A 26,057-nucleotide genomic window follows, 5' to 3' on the forward strand; every position below is an offset into this window, starting at 1 on the left:
TAAAATTGTGTAAAAATAGGGGTTTTACGGATCTTTCTGAAAATCTGGAGCTCGGGTTTTACGGTACAAAGAATCTCATAGAAAAAAATCTATATTTTATAATTTTTTCCATATCTTCAATGTGTTCCTATAATTGTACTATTTTCATTTTTTTTTCTATATTTCTGGAATTTTTTACGTTTCACCGGCTACAATAGGCGCTCAAATAAAACATCTTCAAGTAAATCGCCAAGAAGTAATATTTACGAGAGCAAGGACCTGGAAGTTACTGTTTATATAGTGCTTGTGGAATTAATGGAAACTTTTCATCTGTAAATAGAACGCCACGTTTTTGCTAAGCCTTAATAGGTTTAAAAAGAGCTACCTAGTTAAAAGGAAACACTTGTAGCATAAGGTTTACGAATATTATGACGCTTCGAACAAGCGTAGACACGACATATTTGATGTATTTTGTCATGACGTCATTTCGGAGGGGTGTGGCTATTTCCGGCTTTGCTCGCGCCCGAATTGTGGTAGGGCATTAATTTTCACCTATATTATTTTCGTGTGGGTTTTCTATCTAAAATAGAAACAAAATGGCTGCCAAGAGAAAATGGCCAGAAATGTTTGATCAGGACTGTACAGGTGAAAAGTTTCCATTATTTCAACAAGCACTGTATGAACAGTAATGTGCAAGTCCTGGCTCTTGGAAATATTACTTCTTGGCAATTTCCTTGAAGATGTTTTATTGAAGCGTCTATTACTTTTTTTATACCAAAATCTACAAAATTAGAAATAGTTTTTGAAATATTAGAAGTCTTTGCTCGTTCAATCAATTATTTAACAAAATTCCCTTTAAAAACCAGGCATTTCCTCTTCATAAGTACTTGAAACCTGTTTTAATTTATTGAAATGTATCCTATATTTTCCTTAATTTTGCAAAAGATCTCCTGTAAAACGCTATAAATCGATTACAAACTTACTGTTTTTTCTAAATTATGTTTTGATTGTACACCCGGAAATTTGATAACACTTCAGGAGCTAAGGGTGGAACTAGCCCGATGCAATAATTTTGTTAAGAATTAATTTGGTAGCGTGCAATTTACATCTGGACAGCGTATTTGCTCATTGCGTATTCCCCTTTGAAACCACGAGCGTTAAATATCGCCTTAATGAGCTCCCCGTATAGACACTAAATGAATGAGTTACATCAATGTATTCAGTCGAATTGCAGAAGTGGCGCCTCCAAGTGCAACTGCCGTTAGTTTACGGCTTCTAGATAAAGCATGAATGTATTCATTTCAACCGTGAATATCGAACTGCGTTAGGTAGTCGGCCTCAGTCGCTAGGATGGGAGGGATTTCTTGTTATGACGTCGGTCACACGCCGCTGCTCATAAATTGTATCGAAGGGTAACGTTTTAAAATTTAACTAGCTTTCAGTGCCAAGGCTTAGCGCGAAATTTAGTTTTTAAAATTTTAATTGAATGAAAATAGGTAAGAATATTAATATTAAATACCTTTATTTATGATTATCAAGTAATTGGTTAGAGTACAGGTATTTTTCTAAGAATCACTAGTCATTTTCTTCGCTGGTTAAATCGGGCAATCCCGGAAACGTTTTATGGATCAAGTCAACGACAAATGGTTTCCTCCTGATTGGCTTAAGCGAATATCGTTAAATATTCATGGTTGAAATTAATACATTTATGATAAAGTTAATTTAGGGTTCGTACAAAATTTTTTGATTCCCTGACATTTCCAGGCCAATTTTGCTTGACCATTTTTATAGAATAAATGAATGGTTTGAGGTAAAAATCAAGAAAAATATTTTCTTTCAAAAATGTATTTGCCTGAATTATTTGGGGTCATTTGAAAATTCCCTTACTTTTTGGAACCATTTTCAAATTCCCTGACATTTGGAAACATCAAATTCCCTGACCTTTCCCGACCTTTTGGAAACATTTTCAAATTCCCTGACTTTTCCCTGACATTTGGAAACATTTTCAAATTCCCTGACTTTTCCCTGACATTTGGAAACATTTTCAAATTCCCTGACCTTTCCCGACCTTTTGGAAACATTTTCAAATTCCCTGACTTTTCCCGACCTTTTGGAAACATTTTCAAATTCCCTGACATTTGGAAACATTTTCAAATTCCCTGACTTTTCCCGACCTTTTGGAAACATTTTCAAATTCCCTGACTTTTCCCTGACATTTGGAAACATTTTCAAATTCCCTGACTTTTCCCGACCTTTTGGAAACATTTTCAAATTCCCTGACTTTTCCCGACCTTTTGGAAACATTTTCAAATTCCCTGACTTTTCCCGACCTTTTGGAAACATTTTCAAATTCCCTGACTTTTCCCGACCTTTTGGAAACATTTTCAAATTCCCTGACTTTTCCCGACCTTTTGGAAACATTTTCAAATTCCCTGACTTTTCCCGACCTTTTGGAAACATTTTCAAATTCCCTGACTTTTCCCTGACATTTGGAAACATTTTCAAATTCCCTGACTTGCGACCTTTTAGAAACATTTTCAAATTCCCTGACTTTTCCCGACCTTTTGGAAACATTTTCAAATTCCCTGACTTTTCCCGACCTTTTAGAAACATTTTCAAATTCCCTGACTTTTCCATGTTTTCCAGGTCGTGTACGAACTGTGTAATTGTACGGTTTATCTGAAGGAAAATCCAGATAATACGATATCTCGTGACAAAAGATACGGCCAAAGATATTCTGGGATTTTTCTAGGCCCATGTCACAATTTTCCAGTGTTAACAGATTTGTATCCTACCCCGTACCAAGAACGTGTTTATTTCTAGCTAGGGAGACAACGCCGAGTCGATTTTTAGCGTGGTTCCCGATCTCTCTCACGCTAACTGTAAACTCCTTCCTTCCAAACAAAATCAAATCCGGGCATCTCGTTGGTTTGACAAAACCAATAGAAGGTGGTTTCTTTTCGCCGGTTCTCGGACCAAAAGTGTACTCTTTTTTCCCTAAAATGTTTCATTCGCCGGTTCCGGGTATGAGAATTACTCCGCCCATTAATCCATCCCTCTACTTGGAATGCTTATCCTGGCGTATCGCGTATGGTGAGATCACTCTGACAGCTTTGGCCCCGCCTACCCTGATAAAAATCCCCTCTGCGCGCGCTCCCCTCTCACGTTGTTGTTTGTTCAGTTAACATAGTGACGTCAAAAAAATCGTCGGCCCCATAGAGACGAAAATCTGCCGCGATTAGCATTCCAAGTAGAGGTATGGATTCCTGCTCCGCCCCATAAACTATTCGCTTGTTCCGGAGTATTAGGGCTACTCTTTTTACTCCTTCTGAAAAGGAGGTGTAAAGAGAGTAATTCGGATTTGGTCGTCTGCCAGCCAGAATTTATCCGCTGAAAAGGTCACAGGCAGCCATTTTGGAAAAACATTTTTACTCCGAATCGAACTATTCGCCACCACAGAATCGGAGTAAAAGGTCGTCATAGCCTTACCTATAAATACACTGTATGCATTTTTTATGGTAACCAATAGTAATAGTAATAGTTAGTCTAGGGAGCAGTTGGCTCGCGTGGCATGAAGGGCTTATCACCACCCTCCTACGCATTGTAACCCGGCCACTTCTTTAAAGGCATTATAAGTCGCTAGATGACTTGGGCCTAAGGTGGTGCCTTGGGTATTAGCCTAGCTGATTTTTTTGATATATAACGCAGAAGCTGCGCAAACACCTAACCGCCCAACAACTTTCTTATAAATCTCAAAATCTCCAAATAATACTAACGGGCCCAAAAAATTTAAAATAAGAAAAATGTTTGGGGTTAAATTTTAAATTCCTTAAAATTGTACAGAAACATTTTATCGGGAGCGCATAAACTTAAATTTTGGTCAATAATAACTCTTCTATACTTGACCTGCTTAACCCAAACAATTAACACGGTTGAAGAGCTAAAAAAGACCAACAACGTTTGGGGAAACTAAAATATATTTATTTATTAAGTTAAACCGATACGCGGTACTTCGGCCGATAGACCTTCAAGGCGAAGTTAGAAGTTAACCCAAAGTTATGAAATTTGAAAATAAGCAAGTGTTAATAATAGTTAATTTAATAATTTTATCTACCAATTAATAACGAAAACACTGTGACCTCGAATCTGTAGTTTTTGATTGGATATTGCGATGAAAGAACTGAACAGCTTGGATTCGAATAAAGGCGGTTTACGAATTTCAATATAAAGATATTTATAATAACCCTATTTTACATTTTATACCGTTAGGGGGAGTAGCACACGTTTGAGTTTGTTCCTGTTGTTTGACCATTGAAAACTGCCTCGAATATCCGAAAATTTTCCAGATTTTTAAGTTCCAGATGGATACTTATCTCGTAAGAGTATGTTATATACTTCTGGTACTACACAGCAAATGCTAACAACAAAGATTGAGAATAATAACCTATTAGGATCGTTTTATTCTCAAGAGAACAATGTTTCTAGGAAATATAAGACGTATTGGAAAATCGATAGTTTAAAACATTTCCGGGAGCGATATTGATTTCCTTATTGTCTCATTCGAAACTATTTTCCCAACTCAGTCAAATTATTTCTTTATTTTGGTTTGGGGCTATCTTGACCGAAAACGATAATGTGCAGATTGTATTTATTGAGAAAAAACACCAACGGTCGATAAATAAGTATAGTATAGTAAGACTAAATGATAGAGAAGACCGTATTAATAATATAACTAAAATGGCAGTACTTCGAATATGTATGTCCTAATGATCTACATATATATTTATGGAATTCTTGCGTAGTTTAAATTTTCGCCGCCTATCGACCAAATTTGAAATTGAATATATGAAAGCTGTCTGCTCATTCAAAATTATATCTGCACAACACATTTACTTGACGGAGTTAGCACTTTCGACTCGCAGCAAGAGGAGCCGGGTTTGATCCCAGCTCGTGGCACTGGGTGAAAACTCGGAACAACTCGTTCCGCGTCGAGTTTGCAAGTTCTCTCCCCACTGGTTTAAGGGGTTTTCCCCCAAGCTCTTCGGGTTACCCTTCTTGAAATAAATGGGTGGAGGTTAACGGTAATAGTTAGTGTAGAGAGCTATTGGCTCGCGTGGCATGAAGGGCTCGCCACCACCCTCCTATGCATTGTAACCCGGCCACCTGAATTAATGACTTTAAAAGTCACTTGATGATTTACGCCTAAGGTGGTTGGTTCCTTGGGTATTAGTCTAGCTGATTATTATTATTATTATTATTATATTAAGGTAGATGGCACTATATTTGCTCAGCTTCGAGCCTATAAAATCAAATTGGTGTTATTCATATTTCCCTCAAGCGGCAGTTTTCGAAAGTTTGCGTGTGGAACATGGTATTTATTTGGTCTAAATTATCTATTTTACATAAACATTTAATGGCAACCCTGTTAATGTGAAATGAGTAATTTAGAACGGGAAAATGCATTGAAACCCTGTTAAAATAGCGTCTGCTTCACCATGTTCCACACGCAAGGTTCCGAAAACCGCCGCTTGAGGGAAATAGGAATAACGCCCACTAAGCGCGACCTAAACAATATAATGATTTTATATTTTTGGATATTATATTGTTGAGACGATACGCAGGAAACATGGTCTGATTTAGTACCAACACGAAGGGGGGAGGAAAAACGTCACAGGCCTGGGATTCAATCGTGTCGGAGGGCGTCAGTTTCAGGGAAGCAACGAGATACCGAGCTGATTTGATATTGTTCGGGGGAAGGAGCTTACTGCTAGAGCGTGAGGTGGTTTAGAAGCAAGGCTAAAAATCGAGTGGTCCGCCATTTAAGAAAAATGCGTACAAGATTCGGAATCAAGGAATCTTAGAGTATATTCTCGTTGATTCCGAAAACCATTTATTCCATTTTATTCCGCGATTGATTCCATGAATCCATTCTGATTCTTTCGTAATCCAAATTTAATTTTCTGATTTCATCTTCGATTCCGTGGATTCCTTCAAAAAACCGTTGATTCTACTTGATTTCAAGATTCTGCTAAGATTCCAAATAATCACAATTTCACCTCTCTCTCAACGCCCCATCCCCACACCGACCTCGTTATGGATTTGTAAACTCCGTGGCAAACAAAAGAAAAAATAGACGAAGAAACAAAGATTCCGTGGCGCGATCGAGCGGAAAAGATTCCATCTGCACAGTGGCGTAGCGTGTATTTCTTTCACCCGGGGCAAACCCTAAATTGGCCGCCCCCCTTTATTTTCGCAACTAAGCAAAAAATCGGTGAAAAATCTGTTATACTTTGTTGCTCTGTTGATTGCAAAAGGATTCAAGTCATTTAAAAATTAAAATTTTATTTTGCGTGTTTTTAGCAACGCGAACTCTTTAATGAAATGGTCAATATGAATTGGTACCTCTTGTTCGATTGCCAAGAAACCCAGATTTGTTAATCTCAACATGCACATTGTAGACCTTTAATAATTTTTATAATTTTTCTGATACACGATCTCGGCCGCCCGCGTTTGTTTCAATTTTCCAGGCCACTGGCCGCCCCCTACATCAAAGCCGCCCCCTACATCAAAGCCGCCCGGGGCCATGGCCCCCTTTGCCCCTCCCACGCTACGCCACTGCATCTGCACGAGAGTTTGATTCCCAATTCCTGAGATGATTCATCATTCAATGATTCGAATTTAATACCCTGTCAGATTCCATGATTCGGTTATGATTCCCCAGGTGATTCAAGATTCCTGAGATGATTCAATGATTCGAATTTGATACCCTGTCAGATTCCATGATTCGGTTATGATTCCTAAGGTGATTCTAGATTCCTGAGATGATTCAATGATTCGAATTTGATACCCTGTCAGATTCCATGATTCGAATTTGATACCCTGTCAGATTCCATGATTCGAATTTGATACCCTGTCAGATTCCATGATTCGAATTTGATACCCTGTCAGATTCAATGATTCGGTTATGATTCCCCAGGTGATTCTAGATTCCTGAGATGATTCAATGATTCGAATTTGATACCCTGTCAGATTCCATGATTCAAATTTGATACCCTGTCAGATTCCATGATTCGAATTTGATACCCTGTCAGATTCAATGATTCGGTTATGATTCCCCAGGTGATTCTAGATTCCTGAGATGATTCAATGATTCGAATTTGATACCCTGTCAGATACCATGATTCCCCAGGTTATTCCAGATTCCTGAGATGATTCAATGATTCTAATTTGATACCCTGTCAGATTCCATGATTCGGTTATGATTCCTAAGGTGATTCTAGATTCCTGAGATGATTCAATGATTTGAATTTGATACCCTGTCAGATTCCATGATTCCCCAGGTTATTCCAGATTCCTGAGATGATTCAATGATTCGAATTTGATACCCTGTCAGATTCCATGATTCGGTTATGATTCCTAAGGTGATTCTAGATTCCTGAGATGATTCAATGATTCGAATTTGATACCCTGTCAGATTCCATGATTCCCCAGGTTATTCCAGATTTCTGAGATGATTCAATGATTCGAATTTGATACCCTGTCAGATTCCATGATTCGGTTATGATTCCTAAGGTGATTCTAGATTCCTGAGATGATTCAATGATTCGAATTTGATACCCTGTCAGATTCCATGATTCCCCAGGTTATTCCAGATTTCTGAGATGATTCAATGATTCGAATTTGATACCCTGTCAGATTCCATGATTCGGTTATGATTCCTAAGGTGATTCTAGATTCCTGAGATGATTCAATGATTCGAATTTGATACCCTGTCAGATTCCATGATTCGGTTATGATTCCTAAGGTGATTCTAGATTCCTGAGATGATTCAATGATTCGAATTTGATACCCTGTCAGATTCCATGATTCCCCAGGTTATTCCAGATTCCTGAGATGATTCAATGATTCGAATTTGATACCCTGTCAGATTCCATGATTCGAATTTGATACCCTGTCAGATTCCATGATTCGAATTTGATACCCTGTCAGATTCAATGATTCGGTTATGATTCCCCAGGTGATTCTAGATTCCTGAGATGATTCAATGATTCGAATTTGATACCCTGTCAGATTCCATGATTCAAATTTGATACCCTGTCAGATTCCATGATTCGAATTTGATACCCTGTCAGATTCAATGATTCGGTTATGATTCCCCAGGTGATTCTAGATTCCTGAGATGATTCAATGATTCGAATTTGATACCCTGTCAGATACCATGATTCCCCAGGTTATTCCAGATTCCTGAGATGATTCAATGATTCTAATTTGATACCCTGTCAGATTCCATGATTCGGTTATGATTCCTAAGGTGATTCTAGATTCCTGAGATGATTCAATGATTCGAATTTGATACCCTGTCAGATTCCATGATTCCCCAGGTTATTCCAGATTCCTGAGATGATTCAATGATTCGAATTTGATACCCTGTCAGATTCCATGATTCGGTTATGATTCCTAAGGTGATTCTAGATTCCTGAGATGATTCAATGATTCGAATTTGATACCCTGTCAGATTCCATGATTCCCCAGGTTATTCCAGATTCCTGAGATGATTCAATGATTCGAATTTGATACCCTGTCAGATTCCATGATTCGGTTATGATTCCTAAGGTGATTCTAGATTCCTGAGATGATTCAATGATTCGAATTTGATACCCTGTCAGATTCCATGATTCGGTTATGATTCCTAAGGTGATTCTAGATTCCTGAGATGATTCAATGATTCGAATTTGATACCCTGTCAGTTTCCATGATTCCCCAGGTTATTCCAGATTCCTGAGATGATTCAATGATTCGAATTTGATACCCTGTCAGATTCCATGATTCGAATTTGATACCCTGTCAGATTCCATGATTCGAATTTGATACCCTGTCAGATTCCATGATTCCCCAGGTTATTCCAGATTCCTGAGATGATTCAATGATTCGAATTTGATACCCTGTCAGATTCCATGATTCGAATTTGATACCCTGTCAGATTCCATGATTCGAATTTGATACCCTGTCAGATTCCATGATTCGAATTTGATACCCTGTCAGATTCCATGATTTCCCAGGTTATTCCAGATTCCTGAGATGATTCAATGATTCGAATTTGATACCCTGTCAGATTCCATGATTCGAATTTGATACCCTGTCAGATTCCATGATTCGAATTTGATACCCTGTCAGATTCCATGATTCGAATTTGATACCCTATCAGATTCCATGATTCGAATTTGATACCCTGTCAGATTCCATGATTCGAATTTGATACCCTGTCAGATTCCATGATTCGAATTTGATACCCTGTCAGATTCCATGATTCCCCAGGTTATTCCAGATTCCTGAGATGATTCAATGAATCGAATTTGATACCCTGTCAGATTCCATGATTCGAATTTGATACCCTGTCAGATTCCATGATTCGAATTTGATACCCTGTCAGATTCCATGATTCGAATTTGATACCCTGTCAGATTCCATGATTCGAATTTGATACCCTGTCAGATTCCATGATTCGAATTTGATACCCTGTCAGATTCCATGATTCGAATTTGATACCCTGTCAGATTCCATGATTCGAATTTGATACCCTGTCAGATTCCATGATTCGAATTTGATACCCTGTCAGATTCCATGATTCGAATTTGATACCCTGTCAGATTCCATGATTCGAATTTGATACCCTGTCAGATTCCATGATTCGAATTTGATACCCTGTCAGATTCCATGATTTGAATTTGATACCCTGTCAGATTCCATGATTCGAATTTGATACCCTGTCAGATTCCATGATTCGAATTTGATACCCTGTCAGATTCCATGATTCGAATTTGATACCCTGTCAGATTCCATGATTCGAATTTGATACCCTGTCAGATTCCATGATTCGAATTTGATACCCTGTCAGATTCCATGATTCGAATTTGATACCCTGTCAGATTCCATGATTCGAATTTGATACCCTGTCAGATTCCATGATTCGGTTATGATTCCAGATCCGAAGATGATTCTTTGATTCTGGAAAAATTTAAGATTAATAATAATAACATAATTTATTAGTTAGTTGATTACATTCGTACTAGAAGAAGTATCGGCGAAGTCATTGGGTGACTTCTAAGCCGCACGTAGACAGTGTATGGGAGAAGGAAAATAATTTACAAAGAATAAATGTTCTAAAAAATTACAAACAGAAAAAGAAAAAGATAATAAATTACATGATTAGCCTTTTTTCAAGATTATAGTTGACACAAACAATAATTTGTTAATCAGATCTTTACAATTGGACTCCCGAACAATTGATACTAGAAGCTTCGGTTAAATTTAACGTATTAAACAAATTTATACCCTTATAAAAAATGTTGTTAAGTTTTATGTTAGTATGTGGGTGAGTATTCCCCAAAATTGTTTTTTTCCTTAGATCGTAATAAAAATTGGGTTAGTAATCGATTTATAAATGAACATCAGCATACTATAAGTATATATTTCATCAATTTTCAACAGTTTTAATTTTTTTTAAATAGACTCGATATGAGTTAGATAAGGAGCATTGTTTTGAATCCTAACGGCTTTTTTCTGGAGAACAAACAATCCATTTATATTATGGGCTGAGGTGTTTCCCCAAATGAATATACAATAAGAAATATGGGTGTACACAAATGCGAAATAAAGGTTTCTAAGTATTGTAAAATAAAATAATTCACAGTTTTGTCTCATGATATAAATACTAAAGGATAATTTCTTGGCAATATAATTTATATGAGCATTCCAAGTTAGGAATTCATCAAATATGAGCCCAAGATATTTCGTTTTTGATACTTTCAGTAAGATATTACCATCAATATTCAGATTATACCAGTCAACAATTGGTTTATTTTATTTCTCGTTTTGAATAGCGTATATACCGTTTTTTCTTAGTTTATTTCTAGTAGATGATACTTGACCCAATCATTAATATAGTTTAATTTAGTATTGGCATTTGTATGAAGAGTTTCGACATTTGTGTTCGAATCTAGGTACAGAGTGTCATCTGCATATAAACTTAAGTTATCATTATGATCAAGAAGGGCTAAATCATTAATAAATAGATTAAATAGCAGAGGTGATAGTATTGAGCCCTGGGGGACTCCACACTTCACTTCCTTTTTAGAAGAATAGTTTCTATTTACTTTAGTTTGAGTGGTTCTATTTTTTAAATAACTCTTTAGCCAGTCCAGGGCAATTCCACGAATACCCATGAGATTTAATTTATAAAGAAGTAGATTTATTTAAATTTATTTTGAATCTATAAATACAGCCATAACAATATCACTATTATCTATCGCATCTATGATGCCTTTGTTTACTTTGGCTAAAGCATAATCAACACTACTGTCAGTTATCCCGGAGGCCATACTGCTTATCGGAAATTAGATTATACTTTTTTACAAAACTTTGTAACCGCACATAGAATGATTTATCAATTTTTTTTTGCGAAAACCGAAAGTAGGGATATTGGTCTATAGTGAATGGGATCATCTGCATCCCCTTTTTTGTAAATAGGAATTACAATCGCATTTTTAGTGATGTTGGATAGCAGCCAGAATTAAATGACAAATTAATTAGGTATAATATGGGGTCCAGAATATTAAAAGCAATTTTCTTAATTATTTTGGGGGAAATATTGTCGTAACCAGGAGCAGAATCAGTTCTTAAAAGTTTCATAATATACAGTAATTCCGTTTTGTTGAGATATAAAAGAAATGGGGAGTTTGTGTTTCTATTTACATAATTACAAGATTTTTGGTAATCAATTCCGTTATTCACATTCCGTGGAGCATTAAAGAAGTCATTAAATCTATCCGCGGAGATATTGATATCTTTACAAGTTTTGTTCTTCCTACCGATAATTTTATTTATTGTTTGCCATAGTTCTTTAGGATTATTACTGAAGGACAGTTGGTCTTTGTAATAGTTCTTTCTTGTATTCCTAATTAAATTATTTAAACGATTCCTATGTAACTTATAACATGTTATATTTCCAGAGTTGAGATTTTGTTTGTATATTTTATAATATTTATTTTTAATTTAATTAATTGTTTAATTTCACTATTAAACCAACAGTGCAAATCTTTCTGGAAAACATTAATAGTCGGAAAACAGGCCCAGATTCCAGTATTCGGGAATAAGGGAATCAGGGCCTGTAAATGATTCCTTGAAGTGGCGAACTTCTCGCTAAAAATAGTCTCAACATAGCCATTCTCCGGACTTTTCCCAAATTTTTACAGATTATTAAAATTCCCTGACCAATCCCTGACTTTGTAGGCCCATTTTACTATTCCCTGACTTTTCCCTGATTTCCCGATTTTTTCTGACGTGTTGCAACCCTGGTCACTCCATAAATATAAATATTCTTGTTCATTTTCAGAGAATTACACACTAGATACAGAATTATTATATATATAAAGTTGGCCATTTAACAAAGATTTCTGTACGCTCGTATTTGCTTTGACTTTGTTTCCAAATTTATCCCCGTAATTAAACAATATTTGGTTGAAACAGAAACTTAAAATATATCTTTTCTCTGGGTTATTAAGGTTCAACGTGTATTTTACAGGACCTGAGGCCGTTTTCAATGGTAGCTAATTTACCTACAAAACCCGGCTCAAACATTTGCATGGTCACTTGTAGCCGGTAAAAATACTTAAAATTCATTTAATAATATTTAATCAACTAGGCTATTACCTAAGACACCACCATAGGCCCAAGTCAACTAACGATATATAATGCTTTTAAATAGGTGGCCGGGTTACAACGCGGATGAGGGCAGTGGCAAGCCCTCAATGCCAACAGCTCCTCAACATGTTTTATGGAAATTGGAAACCGAAAGAACTCGGGGGAAACCCTCTTCCGCTGCGATTATTTTCATTTTCAGCTTCCGTTTCAAAAAGACGCAGAATTTGAAATTCCTTTTTAGTAGTTTTAAGTAATATTTTCATGTTGGAAAGTAGCGGAAGCGTATTTTTAAGGTTTTACCCGCTTCTAGTAACAATTACTCGGTCTAGAATATTAACTTGTATAAAAGCCATATTTCTATCTCGGCAGCTTGTGACGTCAAGACGCGTCCCCCGCCTCCCCAAAGGTCCCGTAGCGACTGACGTAGCCAAGCGAGTATCCTTGGCTACGTTCAGCAGCAGTCAACGGAAAAAAACCCGATGGATTTGATATTTTCCACCGATGAGCTTTTTCGTCATAATGACGTCGTAAGTTGCTGAACGCTTTTATTCAGTCATCGGTATTTTTTAAAATGGCGTAGCTTTTATAGTAGTGTTACGTCAGAAATGACGTCAGTCATCGGAAAAACCGCCTTTTCCAGCCGATGACTTCGGTGAGTAACCGATGACTATCGTGATGTCAAAACCGGAAACGCGACAAAGCGTACAGTAGGAAACCGATGTCACCGATTAGTCATCGGTGAGTCTGATGAGCTCTGCTGAACGTACCCCTTCTCTCCTCTCCCTCTTTCTCTCTCGGCAGCTTGTGACGTCAAGACGCGTCCCCCCGCCTCCCCAAAGGTCCCGTAGCGACTGACGGAGCCAAGCGAGCATCCTTCTCTCTCGGCAGCTTGTGACGTCAAGACGCGTCCCCCCGCCTCCCCAAAGGTCCCGTAGCGACTGACGGAGCCAAGCGAGCATCCTTCTCTCCCTCTTTCTCTCTCGGCAGCTTGTGACGTCAAGACGCGTCCCCCCGCCTCCCCAAAGGTCCCGTAGCGACTGACGGAGCCAAGCGAGCATCCTTCTCTCCCTCTTTCTCTCTCGGCAGCTTGTGACGTCAAGACGCGTCCCCCCGCCTCCCCAAAGGTCCCGTAGCGACTGGCGGAACCAAGCGAGCATCCTTCTCTCCCTCTTTCTCTCTCGGCAGCTTGTGACGTCAAGACGCGTCCCCCCGCCTCCCCAAGGTCCCGTAGTGACTGACGGAGCCAAGCGAGCATCCTTCTCCCCCTCTTTCTCTCTCGGCAGCTTGTGACGTCAAGACGCGTCCCCCCGCCTCCCCAAGGTCCCGTAGTGACTGACGGAGCCAAGCGAGCATCCTTCTCTCTCGGCAGCTTGTGACGTCAAGACGCGTCCCCCCGCCTCCCCAAAGGTCCCGTAGCGACTGACGGAGCCAAGCGAGCATCCTTCTCTCCCTCTTTCTCTCTCGGCAGCTTGTGACGTCAAGACGCGTCCCCCCGCCTCCCCAAAGGTCCCGTAGCGACTGACGGAGCCAAGCGAGCATCCTTCTCTCCCTCTTTCTCTCTCGGCAGCTTGTGACGTCAAGACGCGTCCCCCCGCCTCCCCAAAGGTCCCGTAGCGACTGACGGAACCAAGCGAGCATCCTTCTCTCCCTCTTTCTCTCTCGGCAGCTTGTGACGTCAAGACGCGTCCCCCCGCCTCCCCAAAGGTCCCGTAGCGACTGACGGAGCCAAGCGAGCATCCTTCTCTCCCTCTTTCTCTCTCGGCAGCTTGTGACGTCAAGACGCGTCCCCCCGCCTCCCCAAAGGTCCCGTAGCGACTGACGGAACCAAGCGAGCATCCTTCTCTCCCTCTTTCTCTCTCGGCGGCTTGTGACGTCCAGACGCGTCCCCCCCCCCCCCCCAAGGTCCCTCCGCAACCTTATAGTACTTTAAACATTAGGACGAAGCTTGTATTTTTAAGGCTTTTTGTTGTGTTTTCCCTTTTAGCCAAACAAACCCGGCCGGCTGGACACTGACTCTGGGCATGACGAGGCGAATAACGTCTTGGGCTTACACGGAAAGACGGGGATTGAGTGCGATACTGAAGCACCCCGGATTCAATTCGGCCAGTCTATACAGCAATGACTTGGCTCTTCTATTGTTGGATTCGCCAATAAACTTCAGCGAATATTTGCAACCCGTGTGTTTACCACCTCCCGATATTCCTTTGGATCCGGGAACCAACTGTACGGTTATTGGTTGGGGGAAACCGTTTCACGATGAAGGTAACTATCCATTAAATTACTTACATAAATCGCTAGCTTAATTCTAAAATAAACTATCTCTAAAACCAAAATTTGAGTAAACAATGTTTAAATTTCCCAAGATAGCATTACGCGATTCTACTTTAAAACGGTAAAAAATCTTTAACTTTAAAATGAAATGGGCCCTATTTTTTATAATTTGGAGGAAGATACAGCTAGGAGCAACAAACACAGCACCTTACACAAGGAGAACGCAACCCGTCAAAAGTGGTGCATTTTCTTGTGTACATTTTTCATTGGTTAGATGCTTTGGCGCCTGCTGTCGTCGGAAGGGGAAAATTTTCTTCCCCTTTTCCGTAAAGTGCTCAATGTAAAGGTTCGTCCAATGAAATTTGCACACAACACTGCGTTACACAGTGTTTCGAAAAGCCCAAAATGCGGCAGAAATTAAAAAATTACCAGGAAGTAAACAGGAATAACGTAGCACCAAAAATTTAATGCTACGCCCCCTAGCGACGAAGTTAGTGGCATTCGATAGCCCTTAACGAGTTTAGAGAGTTGACAAAAATTCACAGTCGTAAGTCTTACCATATACTAATAAAATTAGGTTTAAGGGTTGGAAAAGTCCATTTTAGAGCATGTTCACCCGAGATTTCTCAATATTTTTCGAACCTTTTCTAGTAAACGTTCCATTATATCCATTTTATAAATATTTCCGATTTCCGTTCGCGACCGTTGAATAAAGTTGACTTCGAAGGTTTGTAGAATATTACTGTAAATCTATGCTGAAACCGCCATATTTGGCTATAAATTTCATCAGCGGGTAAAGCAACTTATGCATAACAATTTGGGTAATACTATTTGGCAGATGTAAATTAAAATTAAATATCGTTGGCTGAAAGCCAAAATCGCGTAATATTCTGACCGTTTTTTTTGATGAGGTTCTAATCCGTTGTCAATAAATCAATTTTTTATATTACACTTCCTGAATTTTTTCTTAAAAATTTAACGATCTTAAATAGAATAAAAGATTAAGGTACACATTTTTTTGTAAAAAGAAGATATCATTTTGAATATTTGTACTAAAGAGCCGGTTACCCCACAAGTATGTAGAATTTCAATGACTATTTAAAATCATTACCGAATACATTTTGGTAGGTCGTAGTAGCTTTCTGAAGAAGAAAACAAATATAAGCAAGATTACAACATTTAAAGCGAAAAAATGTGTGTTTTTTGGAAAAACCGAAAGTTAGTTTTAAATTTAACGTGCTTTCACTTATTTGAATAACGTGTTTGTTCAAACATGGATAGCTCACAAAGTCAAATTGTTGGCAATGTTCGCAACGACCGCTCTTTCAGCTCCACAATAACAAACGACGCCTCATTCTTTAGTAATCTTTTACCTTCTTTAAGTTCTTTGCCAACCAACAGTAATTCAATTGAGAAGAGCAACCCGAGAGTTCCCATTACTAAAAGAAAATTGGTTGGAATTTTCAAGGAACACAGAAACCTAGGTGACTGTATTTCGAGTATCCGAATCTTACTTGGAAATCAAATAAAGGAAAACCTTTCGAAGTTTCAAATGGAAATTCTACGGAGAGCGATTGAGATCGAAAAAAAACTTTTAACCGTTGGTGGAAACAAGCTGGTAGAGTGATGGCTAACTTTGAGAGGAAGCACCACGTCTGGTCGCAGACAGCTTTTAAAATTCCTGAAACTCTTCATCCAAATACGCCCTCAGGAGTTCCGGATGTAGGAAGGCCAATAATCCAATTTTCAGTTGCATCTGCTCGCACAAAACGAGTTCGCGTTAGTGAGTTAGCATCCTTATTGGAAGACGAACCCGCTGAGAAAATCATAAAAGCAGCAGTAGCAGCAGTAGCGGTTGAACGGAAAGGAGAAACTGGATTGAACTTGGGCGTACAAGAACTGATGAACCGTCGAATACAGCATCAGCTGTACCCGAAAGAATGTCCAAGGACGTTCCAACCTCTTGTTCTGACACAGAAGCTGTCGCATTGATGGCGACGGTTTATATATTACACAGGTTAGACTTGTCCGTAGCTTCGCGCATACTACGGGACGGGGCCGCTTAAATTCTGCTGACTGGGAACTCGGTTTTCCAAATCGCGCTCGCTGCGACATCTAATTTATTGAAACAGTACTAATTTGGATATTATAATTTATATTTAAAACAATATCATTTCCAATATAGAAAAATGCTGCTGCACTGTTTAAAATTTTATAACTAATTTTTTTTAATTTTTATACTTTTAAAAATAATATAAATTTAATTGCAAAGCGGGAATTTCGAAGAAAATGCCTTTTTAGTAAGTAAACTTAAAAATAAGTCAGGATTCAAGAATACGAAGGCACACTTATTAAAATATGCTTTAATACTTAAAATACCCGTTCATTTAATTAAGAATATGCTAAATTTAAAAGGAGTCGAATGGTTAACAATGATACAAATTTCATTCCCAAAACTTCTTAAATTTTGGCTTTTTTACGGTTTGCTTGTGATTTGGTTTTTGTTGAATTATTTTAATTTGCCTCCCGAGCTAAGAAGTGCATGTGGGTTACTACATAGTAGTGTACCAGTTGAGGTATTAGTACAGAAAAATGCTCATTGCAACCAATTTGTGCGCTTGGTAGGTCCAAAGATTCCATTATCGACCAAAATAAGTCTTGGCGAACTCCATTTTTCTTGACTTAAAAATCCACAAAGTTTTCAACTTTGCGCATCAAATTGTAAAAGTATTTAGAAGCATATCGTAGAAACCCAAAAGATTTTTTAGATGTTAAAAGAGATTCCTTTGGTGGTATGCCATTTGAAGCCAATGAACGCGCACACGATTCACATTTAGTGAATCGATGGATTTTAAATAGCATGTATCCGCAAAAGTGGTACACTAAAGCATCTATTTTAGAACACAATGAATAGTCTTCATGGTCGGGAACAACGGTCACATCTTCTAAAACCCACACTTTTTCCAAATTTCCTCTTCGAGGTCATCTGAGAGCTGCTGTCTGTCTTTTCTCATATCCTTCCCTCTTTGTAGTAAACAGTCAGAGTACTGCACTTAAACGCTTTCGTCACCATTTGTTGACTGGCAGTTCCCTTTAGTCGCCCTTCTCAGTGGCATGTATACAAAGAGCATTCTGTATAATTGAAGGAAATTGGGCACAGTTGGATGCTTATCACTGCCCCCGGCCATTCGAATTAGTCCAAAAAATTTCTAAAAAGAAAGGTTATTTTAGAAAATTATCTCTAAATTATCACTAGAAAAAAATCTTTTAATATGAACCTCAAGACAGTCTTGATTTAATTTAGCAGTGCGAACAAAAGAATATCCGTGGTCTGTGAGGTGAAAAATTATGTCTTTCACAGACTGTAGTGTAACTCGCAAAGAGTCCGCAGTTTGTGATGAGACGAACATTTTGTCGGGATACTTTTCTTCCGTCAGATCTAAAATTCTTAGAAATTCATCTAAAACGAAAACTATTTAATATTTATCTTTACCAAAAGTTTCGGAGAATTGGGATTAACTCCATCCCTCGGAATTCTAAAATTTAGAACATCGAAAAGGTCGTTCATGAAACTCGTAAAATCCTCAATTCCTTCAGTGTTATGCAATGTTTCATACTTTAAGCTCCTGTAAAACTTAAATCCATCCGCCACTGTTTTGCTGAAGAGCTACGAAGAAACCCAAATTATTAGCTTTACCTGCACTGCAAGTTTGACATTAATTTTTTGAAAGTTATTTGGTGTAATGTGCTTGGCTTAATTTTTTAACAACCCTCAAGCCTGAATCACTATCATCCGCAGCCAGAAGAAATCCATATGATGAAAAAAATATCGATGGATCACCCCACTGATAAAACCAAATAAAAAATTTTCCACTAAAAAATTAAAATAATAGAGTTACGAGAAAAATACCCGAATTTTATCAATTTTCATAAAATGGTTTCTGATACATTTTATGATGTGTGGAACGTCGCAGATTAAATGTAAATATTCTCCACATGGACGGCACGGATGGGGTATTTTGTTTGTAATATTGCTCATTTCACCACTCACTCCGAAGGAATTCCACGTTGATTTATTTGAAGCGGCACCATCACTGACAACAGATACAACTTCACAGCCATAATCTTCCAATTGGATTATCACAGATAACAATAATTTTCCCAAAATTTATGAAGGTGCAGCTCCTCTTTACCCGAAAACATCTACTGGCTGTGCCCAATTAGCATTGAATGGTCTGTACATGAATACTAGTGCGTGAACTGCGAGTTTAGTGGCATCTTCAACCTGAGTCTCATCTCCGAAGTCCACAAACCCATCAAACAGATGTTTTTCCTTGTTGAAAGAGATACTTTCCTTTAATTTTATTTCGTCAAAGGCAATGCACCCCATCCAGCTTTTCCGGTCTTTACCTTCCATTTCTTTTTGAATAGCGTTCAATGCGAAATCATTAAGACCGAAACGGCATGGACTGCCTCGTACCAAACGTAAGATGGTTTTCTCGTGTGGTAGTTGAAGAATTTGTTCATCTCGCAAATGTCTATAAGCTTTAGGTGATTTTATTCTGAGCATTAGGCATTCTAACAACCAATCTGTTTTGTAGCGGAATCCATGGCGGCTTTTTTTAGCATTTTCTATGCAACATTGGAAGGCAAGTTTCTGTTTGGGCTCTAAAGAATCCAGGATTTGATTGAGAGAATTTTCTTAAGTGTTTACAAGATCTTCTTGCAGGTCATTGATACTTTCCCATAATTTACCCAGTTTCTTGGCCTTTTTTTTTACTTTTTTCTTGGACAAATTTTTATGCTTTTTTAAAATCCTAAGTTTTGCAATTTCTGTTCTACTGTTTAATCGCTTCAAAGACCACCTTGGGCTCTTCGAAAGTGAAGTGCTAGTATTGGATTTATCTGCTCTGGCATTAGACCAATAAAAGGGTTGGCATAACTTGCATCTTGTTTTGCAACGAGAGTTGTAATTGTCTTCAAGTATATCTAAAGAACATTGTTCTGCATATACCCTTTTGGCAAACTCTTCTTTGGGTTTCGCTCCACTACAAATCCATTTCGTGTAGGGTTTTAAGATTTTTTTGGATTTTGTCGACAGTATAATAATAGAGTGGAATTTGTTTCAATTTTAACAAGTCTAGTGGTTGAAATCTGATGAATTAAAGGCTTTAAAAGTCGCTCGATGACTTAGGCCTAGGGTGGTGCCTTGGGTATTAGCCTAGCTGATTATTATGTCGTATTGCTTGGACGGAGCATTGGCTTCTTGAATTACAAGTTGTTTCGAAGGGTAATATATATCATCTGACTGTTGTTCATGATAAACAAAAGCAACTTGCATTTTAACTTCATTCTTAATAAGAATCAATTGGTAAAAGAATTCTATCAACACCATCTAAAATTATACATATTAAAACTTTTAGCCATGGTTTATTATAAATTGTTAAATTTTAAAAAAGCTGCTACTTCATGACTTATAAAAAACTTTATATAATAAAGTTTTATCTAAGTCATGAAGTAGCAGCTTTTTTAAAATTTAACAATTTACCATCTAAAATGTTTTCAAATTCATCAACGCTTGTAGAAATTACTTCTTCATTCCTATGAATCTTATGAGAAAGTCTGTTGCATGTATCTGTGTCCTTGTTATTAATAATTGAGACATCACTGTCAGTATTGGTTCTCGAGATGTGTGTATTTGAAAGTTGAACACAATTATAACAGTCAATAGTATTCTCAATCACTGAGACGTCAATACTTGGGGAAAAAATCTATCACTCTTGAAATCACATGTTTCACTTCCTGCACCTAAGAGCTTCGTTGGACAGTTCCCTTTGTTTAGTTGACGTCCATATTTGCAGCTTGATTTTTTTCGAATCTGGTGAAAGCGCAGTAGGATTATAGTGTAATAGCCGTTTAGGAACGTTAGCTGAAATTGTTTTTTTAGGAGTATTAGTTAAATCACAAAGCTTTATCACTGTCGGCTAGTGGAAATAGTTCAAGCATAGGAAACGCGTCAGGTAATCAGGGCCGTTCTTAGAGGTCTCGCGGCCCCGGGCGAAACTGAGTGAAGCGGCCCTCCGGTATATATATCCCCATGGTAAAATTTTAGCGGCCCTGGGCGACCGCCCGGCTCCCCCCCCCCCCTAAGAACGGCCCTGCAGGTAATATACCCCACCGTCCTCGAGGTATTATGACTATTCTTCCATTAGAAGAAACTATATACTTGGTTTCAAAATGTTTATGGCATATCTGAGTTTTAGTTCCGAAGTTGTACTTCATTTATCGCCTTTAAAAAGTGCACTTTTCCTTTAAACTTCTTTTTGGCAAAAGGACATTTCTCTATGTAGCAAGACATCTTTTGATCCTATTAAATAAAGTAAATGTTATTTTCAGGCCACCTCATTCAATTTAAACTAAGGCCTAAGCTTTTGTTAGGATTACAGACACAACCATAGGTCTAAGCTTAAATATCAAATTAAACAAGCTAAACAGAAATGTCCAAGCCATATTTAATTAGGAAAAGTAATGTTTAAAAAAACAAATATTTAACTTACCGATTATTTCAGAACTGGGCTAACTTGGGCTCACGCAAATAAAGTGGCGCGATCGGCAACTTGACAATATCGAAATTCCATAATAAATTTGGTCCAAAGTTTTACAATTTTATCCGAGATGGAACAGCGAACGCGATTTGGAAATTTCCGAATACGGGAGTAGCGCTTAAGTGGTCCCTCTCGGAGCGCGACAAGTCTAACCTGTGTAACATATAAACCATGGCCAGGCTACCTAATGCAGTTCGATATTCATGGTTGAAATGAATACATTCATGGTTAAGGTTAGGTTGGATATGCCCTTAAATAAAACCTGTTCAGCGATTAGACCTAGAAATATTAATACTGAGAGCCAGGACATACTACGTAATATTTCAATATAGAAGAGCTCGTTCAATTTCGCACGCACCTCCTGAAAGAAAAAATGGCGCGCGCTATATCAACAAATAAAATAAACATAAACTCGTGACTAGTTTATTCAGGGACTTCTATTAGGCTACTAATTTCTTTTAGTTTGATAAATTAATTTGGGATACTGAAGAACGTTTGATCAATGAAAATTGAGAACCGATGCTGCGTTACTCACACATTCAGTTAAAACTAATAACGTTTTCCATTTGATTTCTCGAGATTCTCTCCGAATCTGTTTCTGACGTCATAGATCTCGCCCCAATCGATTAGAGTAAAATCGCAAACGGAACATTCCAATATCATATTCCCGAGCTTTGTGGTTTTTCGTCTGCTAGCAATGTGACTTTTCGTGTATTATCCTGTCTAGTGCATGCACGATTTACGAACCTTGTTGTCCTGCCATTTTTCCAAAAAATCTAAAAGGAACACGTAAAATTTTCTTCGATCCCGATCTCGATCCGTTGATCTGTCGAAATCAGCAGATCGGTTTTGGGCGATCTCGGAGCACCCATGAGCGGGAAATGGAATACGCGAAACTTGATCGGAGCAGATCCGAGCACGCAAATGGAACATAAAATGTTGATCAGAGTGATCTAGAGCGCTCGAGAGCAGTCAAATGGAAAACGCTATAATTATTTGTCTATTTGTGCAGAAGCGGACTATCAGTCGGTCATTCACGAAGTGGAAGTTCCCCTGGTTGAGTTCGATTTATGCTCTTCGTGGTACGCGCAGCAAGACGTCATCATCTCGACGTCCATGCTGTGTGCCGGCTATCAAGAAGGACGGAAAGACGCCTGCCAGGTACTCACAAACTGCTTAGCGAAGCCATTAGCGGTTTGGTTTTCACGCTTTTATTTATACCAGATGGCGTTTTCCTTTTACCAATTAGCATATGCATAAAGGCTGGTTTACACTTGGACAAAAATGCCACAGCGGTGAACGTCGACGCAAAAAATCTCCGTTGAAGCTCGTCGTCGTGCCATTTTGGTCCTAGTGAAAACCAGCCTTCAGTGATATACATTCATTAATTATGACACTTAATTGTTGTTATGTTCATGAATTTGAACTGACGTGATTATATTCCCGGAAGTGTAGTCCACGAAGTCGCCACACCGTGGCGCGTTTTTTATACATTTTAGCGTAACTCTGAAGAAATAATTGTGAAAAAAATAACCCAATAGTCACACTTAATATGTTCATGTTACTTGTGGTATAAAGTACGAATGTCAATGCCAATATGACGTTATAAGGGACACTAATGACTTATTTTGTCGAAGGCATATCGGCTGTCCTTCGGAAAAACCTTATAAAATCCAAAAACCAAATTTCGAGAAAAACGCGATTTTGTCTTTTTTAACACTACGACTTATCGATTAACACTAAAGTGGAAAGTAGTGACTTTTTCGTTATAATATATTATGAAATATCATTATTATTCATTTCTTTAATAAAATCATAATTAACTAATTAGCAGCCAATGAAAGTTGGTTTTACCTTGGGAAAATTAGAAATATTTCAGAACTTTCCCATGGTAAAACATGGTACGTGGTAAATATCAGATTTTGTCGAAATAAATTATTTCCTTTCCCGTGGTGAAACCGTATATGTTGCAAATAACTCTTTTCACTATAAATAAATTAGCCTCTTTTCAACGGTAAAACCTTATACGTGAGAAGAAACGTGTTTTGCCTTAATTTAAGGGATCATTTTCCATGGTAAAACGTTATATTTAGCAGATACATTATTTTGCTCAAAATAAAGCGACCCTTTTTCCATGGAAAAACCTTATATGGGAAAAGGACCGTGTTGTTCCTTTATTTAAGGAACCGTTTTGCCATGGTAAAACGTTATATCAAGAATGTATTTATTTATATTTAGGAAGAATGATTATGTTGCGACAATCGCCGTGCACGTTGAACGCCTTTCCCCCGTCACCGGCGTTTGATTTCCATCGCGTTAGGTGACATAAATTTTAAGCAGCCAATGAAATACCGGGACTATTCGTTTTATTTTAAGCGGAGGAGCGTACTAGGGGGACCAACGGGTGGATTGAGAGAAAGGCTAAAAACCGTCTCGACATAGGCATTGTCCCTAGGTATAAATAAATGCATTCTTGGTTATATGTAGCAATTAAATTATTTTGCTCAAATTAAAGTGACCCTTTTTCCATGGAAAAACCTTATATGTGAAATAGAACCATGTTGTTCCTTTATTTAAGGTACCGTTTTTCCATGGTAAAACGTTATATTTAGCAAATACATTATTTTGCTCAAAATAAAGCGACCCTTTTTCCATGGAAAAACCTTATATGTGAGAAATAACGTAATTTTCCGTTATTTAAGGAACCGTTTTTCCATGGTAAAACGTTATATTTAGCAAATACATTATTTTGCTCAAATTAAAGTGACCCATTTTCCATGGAAAAACCTTATATGTGAGAAATAACGTAATTTTCCTTTATTTAAGGAACCGTTTTTCCATGGTAAAACGTTATATTTAGCAAATACATTATTTTGCTCAAATTAAAGTGACCCTTTTCCATGGAAAAACCTTATATGTGAGAAATAACGTAATTTTCCGTTATTTAAGGAACCGTTTTTCCATGGTAAAACGTTATATTTAGCAAATACATTATTTTGCTCAAATTAAAGTGACCCCTTTTCCATGGAAAAACCTTATATGTGAGAAATAACGTAATTTTCCTTTATTTAAGGAACCGTTTTTCCATGGTAAAACGTTATATTTAGCAAATACATTATTTTGCTCAAATTAAAGTGACCCCTTTTCCATGGTAAAACCTTATATGTGAGAAATAACGTAATTTTCCGTTATTTAAGGAACCGTTTTTCCATGGTAAAACGTTATATTTAGCAAATACATTATTTTGCTCAAATTAAAGTGACCCCTTTTCCATGGAAAAACCTTATATGTGAGAAATAACGTAATTTTCCTTTATTTAAGGAACCGTTTTTCCATGGTAAAACGTTATATTTAGCAAATACATTATTTTGCTCAAATTAAAGTGACCCCTTTTCCATGTAAAAACCTTATATGTGAGAAATAACGTAATTTTCCGTTATTTAAGGAACCGTTTTTCCATGGTAAAACGTTATATTTAGCAAATACATTATTTTGCCCAAATTAAAGTGACCCCTTTTCCATGGAAAAACCTTATATGTGAGAAATAACGAAATTTTCCGTTATTTAAGGAACCGTTTTTCCATGGTAAAACGTTATATTTAGCAAATACATTATTTTGCTCAAATTAAAGTGACCCCTTTTCCATGGAAAAACCTTATATGTGAGAAATAATGTAATTTTCCTTTATTTAAGGAACCGTTTTTCCATGGTAAAACGTTATATTTAGCAAATACATTATTTTGCTCAAATTAAAGTGACCCCTTTTCCATGGTAAAACCTTATATGTGAGAAATAACGTAATTTTCCGTTATTTAAGGAACCGTTTTTCCATGGTAAAACGTTATATTTAGCAAATACATTATTTTGCTCAAATTAAAGTGACCCCTTTTCCATGGAAAAACCTTATATGTGAGAAATAACGTAATTTTCCTTTATTTAAGGAACCGTTTTTCCATGGTAAAACGTTATATTTAGCAAATACATTATTTTGCTCAAATTAAAGTGACCCCTTTTCCATGTAAAAACCTTATATGTGAGAAATAACGTAATTTTCCGTTATTTAAGGAACCGTTTTTCCATGGTAAAACGTTATATTTAGCAAATACATTATTTTGCCCAAATTAAAGTGACCCCTTTTCCATGGAAAAACCTTATATGTGAGAAATAACGAAATTTTCGGTTATTTAAGGAACCGTTTTTCCATGGTAAAACGTTATATTTAGCAAATACATTATTTTGCTCAAATTAAAGTGACCCCTTTTCCATGGAAAAACCTTATATGTGAGAAATAACGTAATTTTCCTTTATTTAAGGAACCGTTTTTCCATGGTAAAACGTTATATTTAGCAAATACATTATTTTGCTCAAATTAAAGTGACCCTTTTCCATGGAAAAACCTTATATGTGAGAAATAACGTAATTTTCCGTTATTTAAGGAACCGTTTTTCCATGGTAAAACGTTATATTTAGCAAATACATTATTTTGCTCAAATTAAAGTGACC

General features: G+C 37.5%; 1 protein-coding gene across 2 annotated transcripts in view; it reads left to right on the plus strand.

Moving 5' to 3' along the window:
- LOC149939632 (transmembrane protease serine 2-like) overlaps nucleotides 1-26,057 on the plus strand; it is a 208,163-nt gene that overhangs the window by 173,894 nt on the left and 8,212 nt on the right. For both annotated transcript variants that reach the window (XM_090177954.1, XM_090177955.1), the window contains exons 14-15: nucleotides 14,663-14,940; nucleotides 22,567-22,715. In XM_090177954.1, the coding sequence (XP_090034080.1) occupies nucleotides 14,663-14,940; nucleotides 22,567-22,715 (427 nt within the window). The remainder of the gene's footprint in view (nucleotides 1-14,662; nucleotides 14,941-22,566; nucleotides 22,716-26,057) is intronic.

Source organism: Leiobunum rupestre, chromosome 6 (assembly GCF_980474605.1).
Source record: "Leiobunum rupestre chromosome 6, qqLeiRupe1.1.hap1, whole genome shotgun sequence".
In the NCBI taxonomy this organism is placed as follows: Eukaryota; Metazoa; Arthropoda; class Arachnida; order Opiliones; family Sclerosomatidae; genus Leiobunum; species Leiobunum rupestre.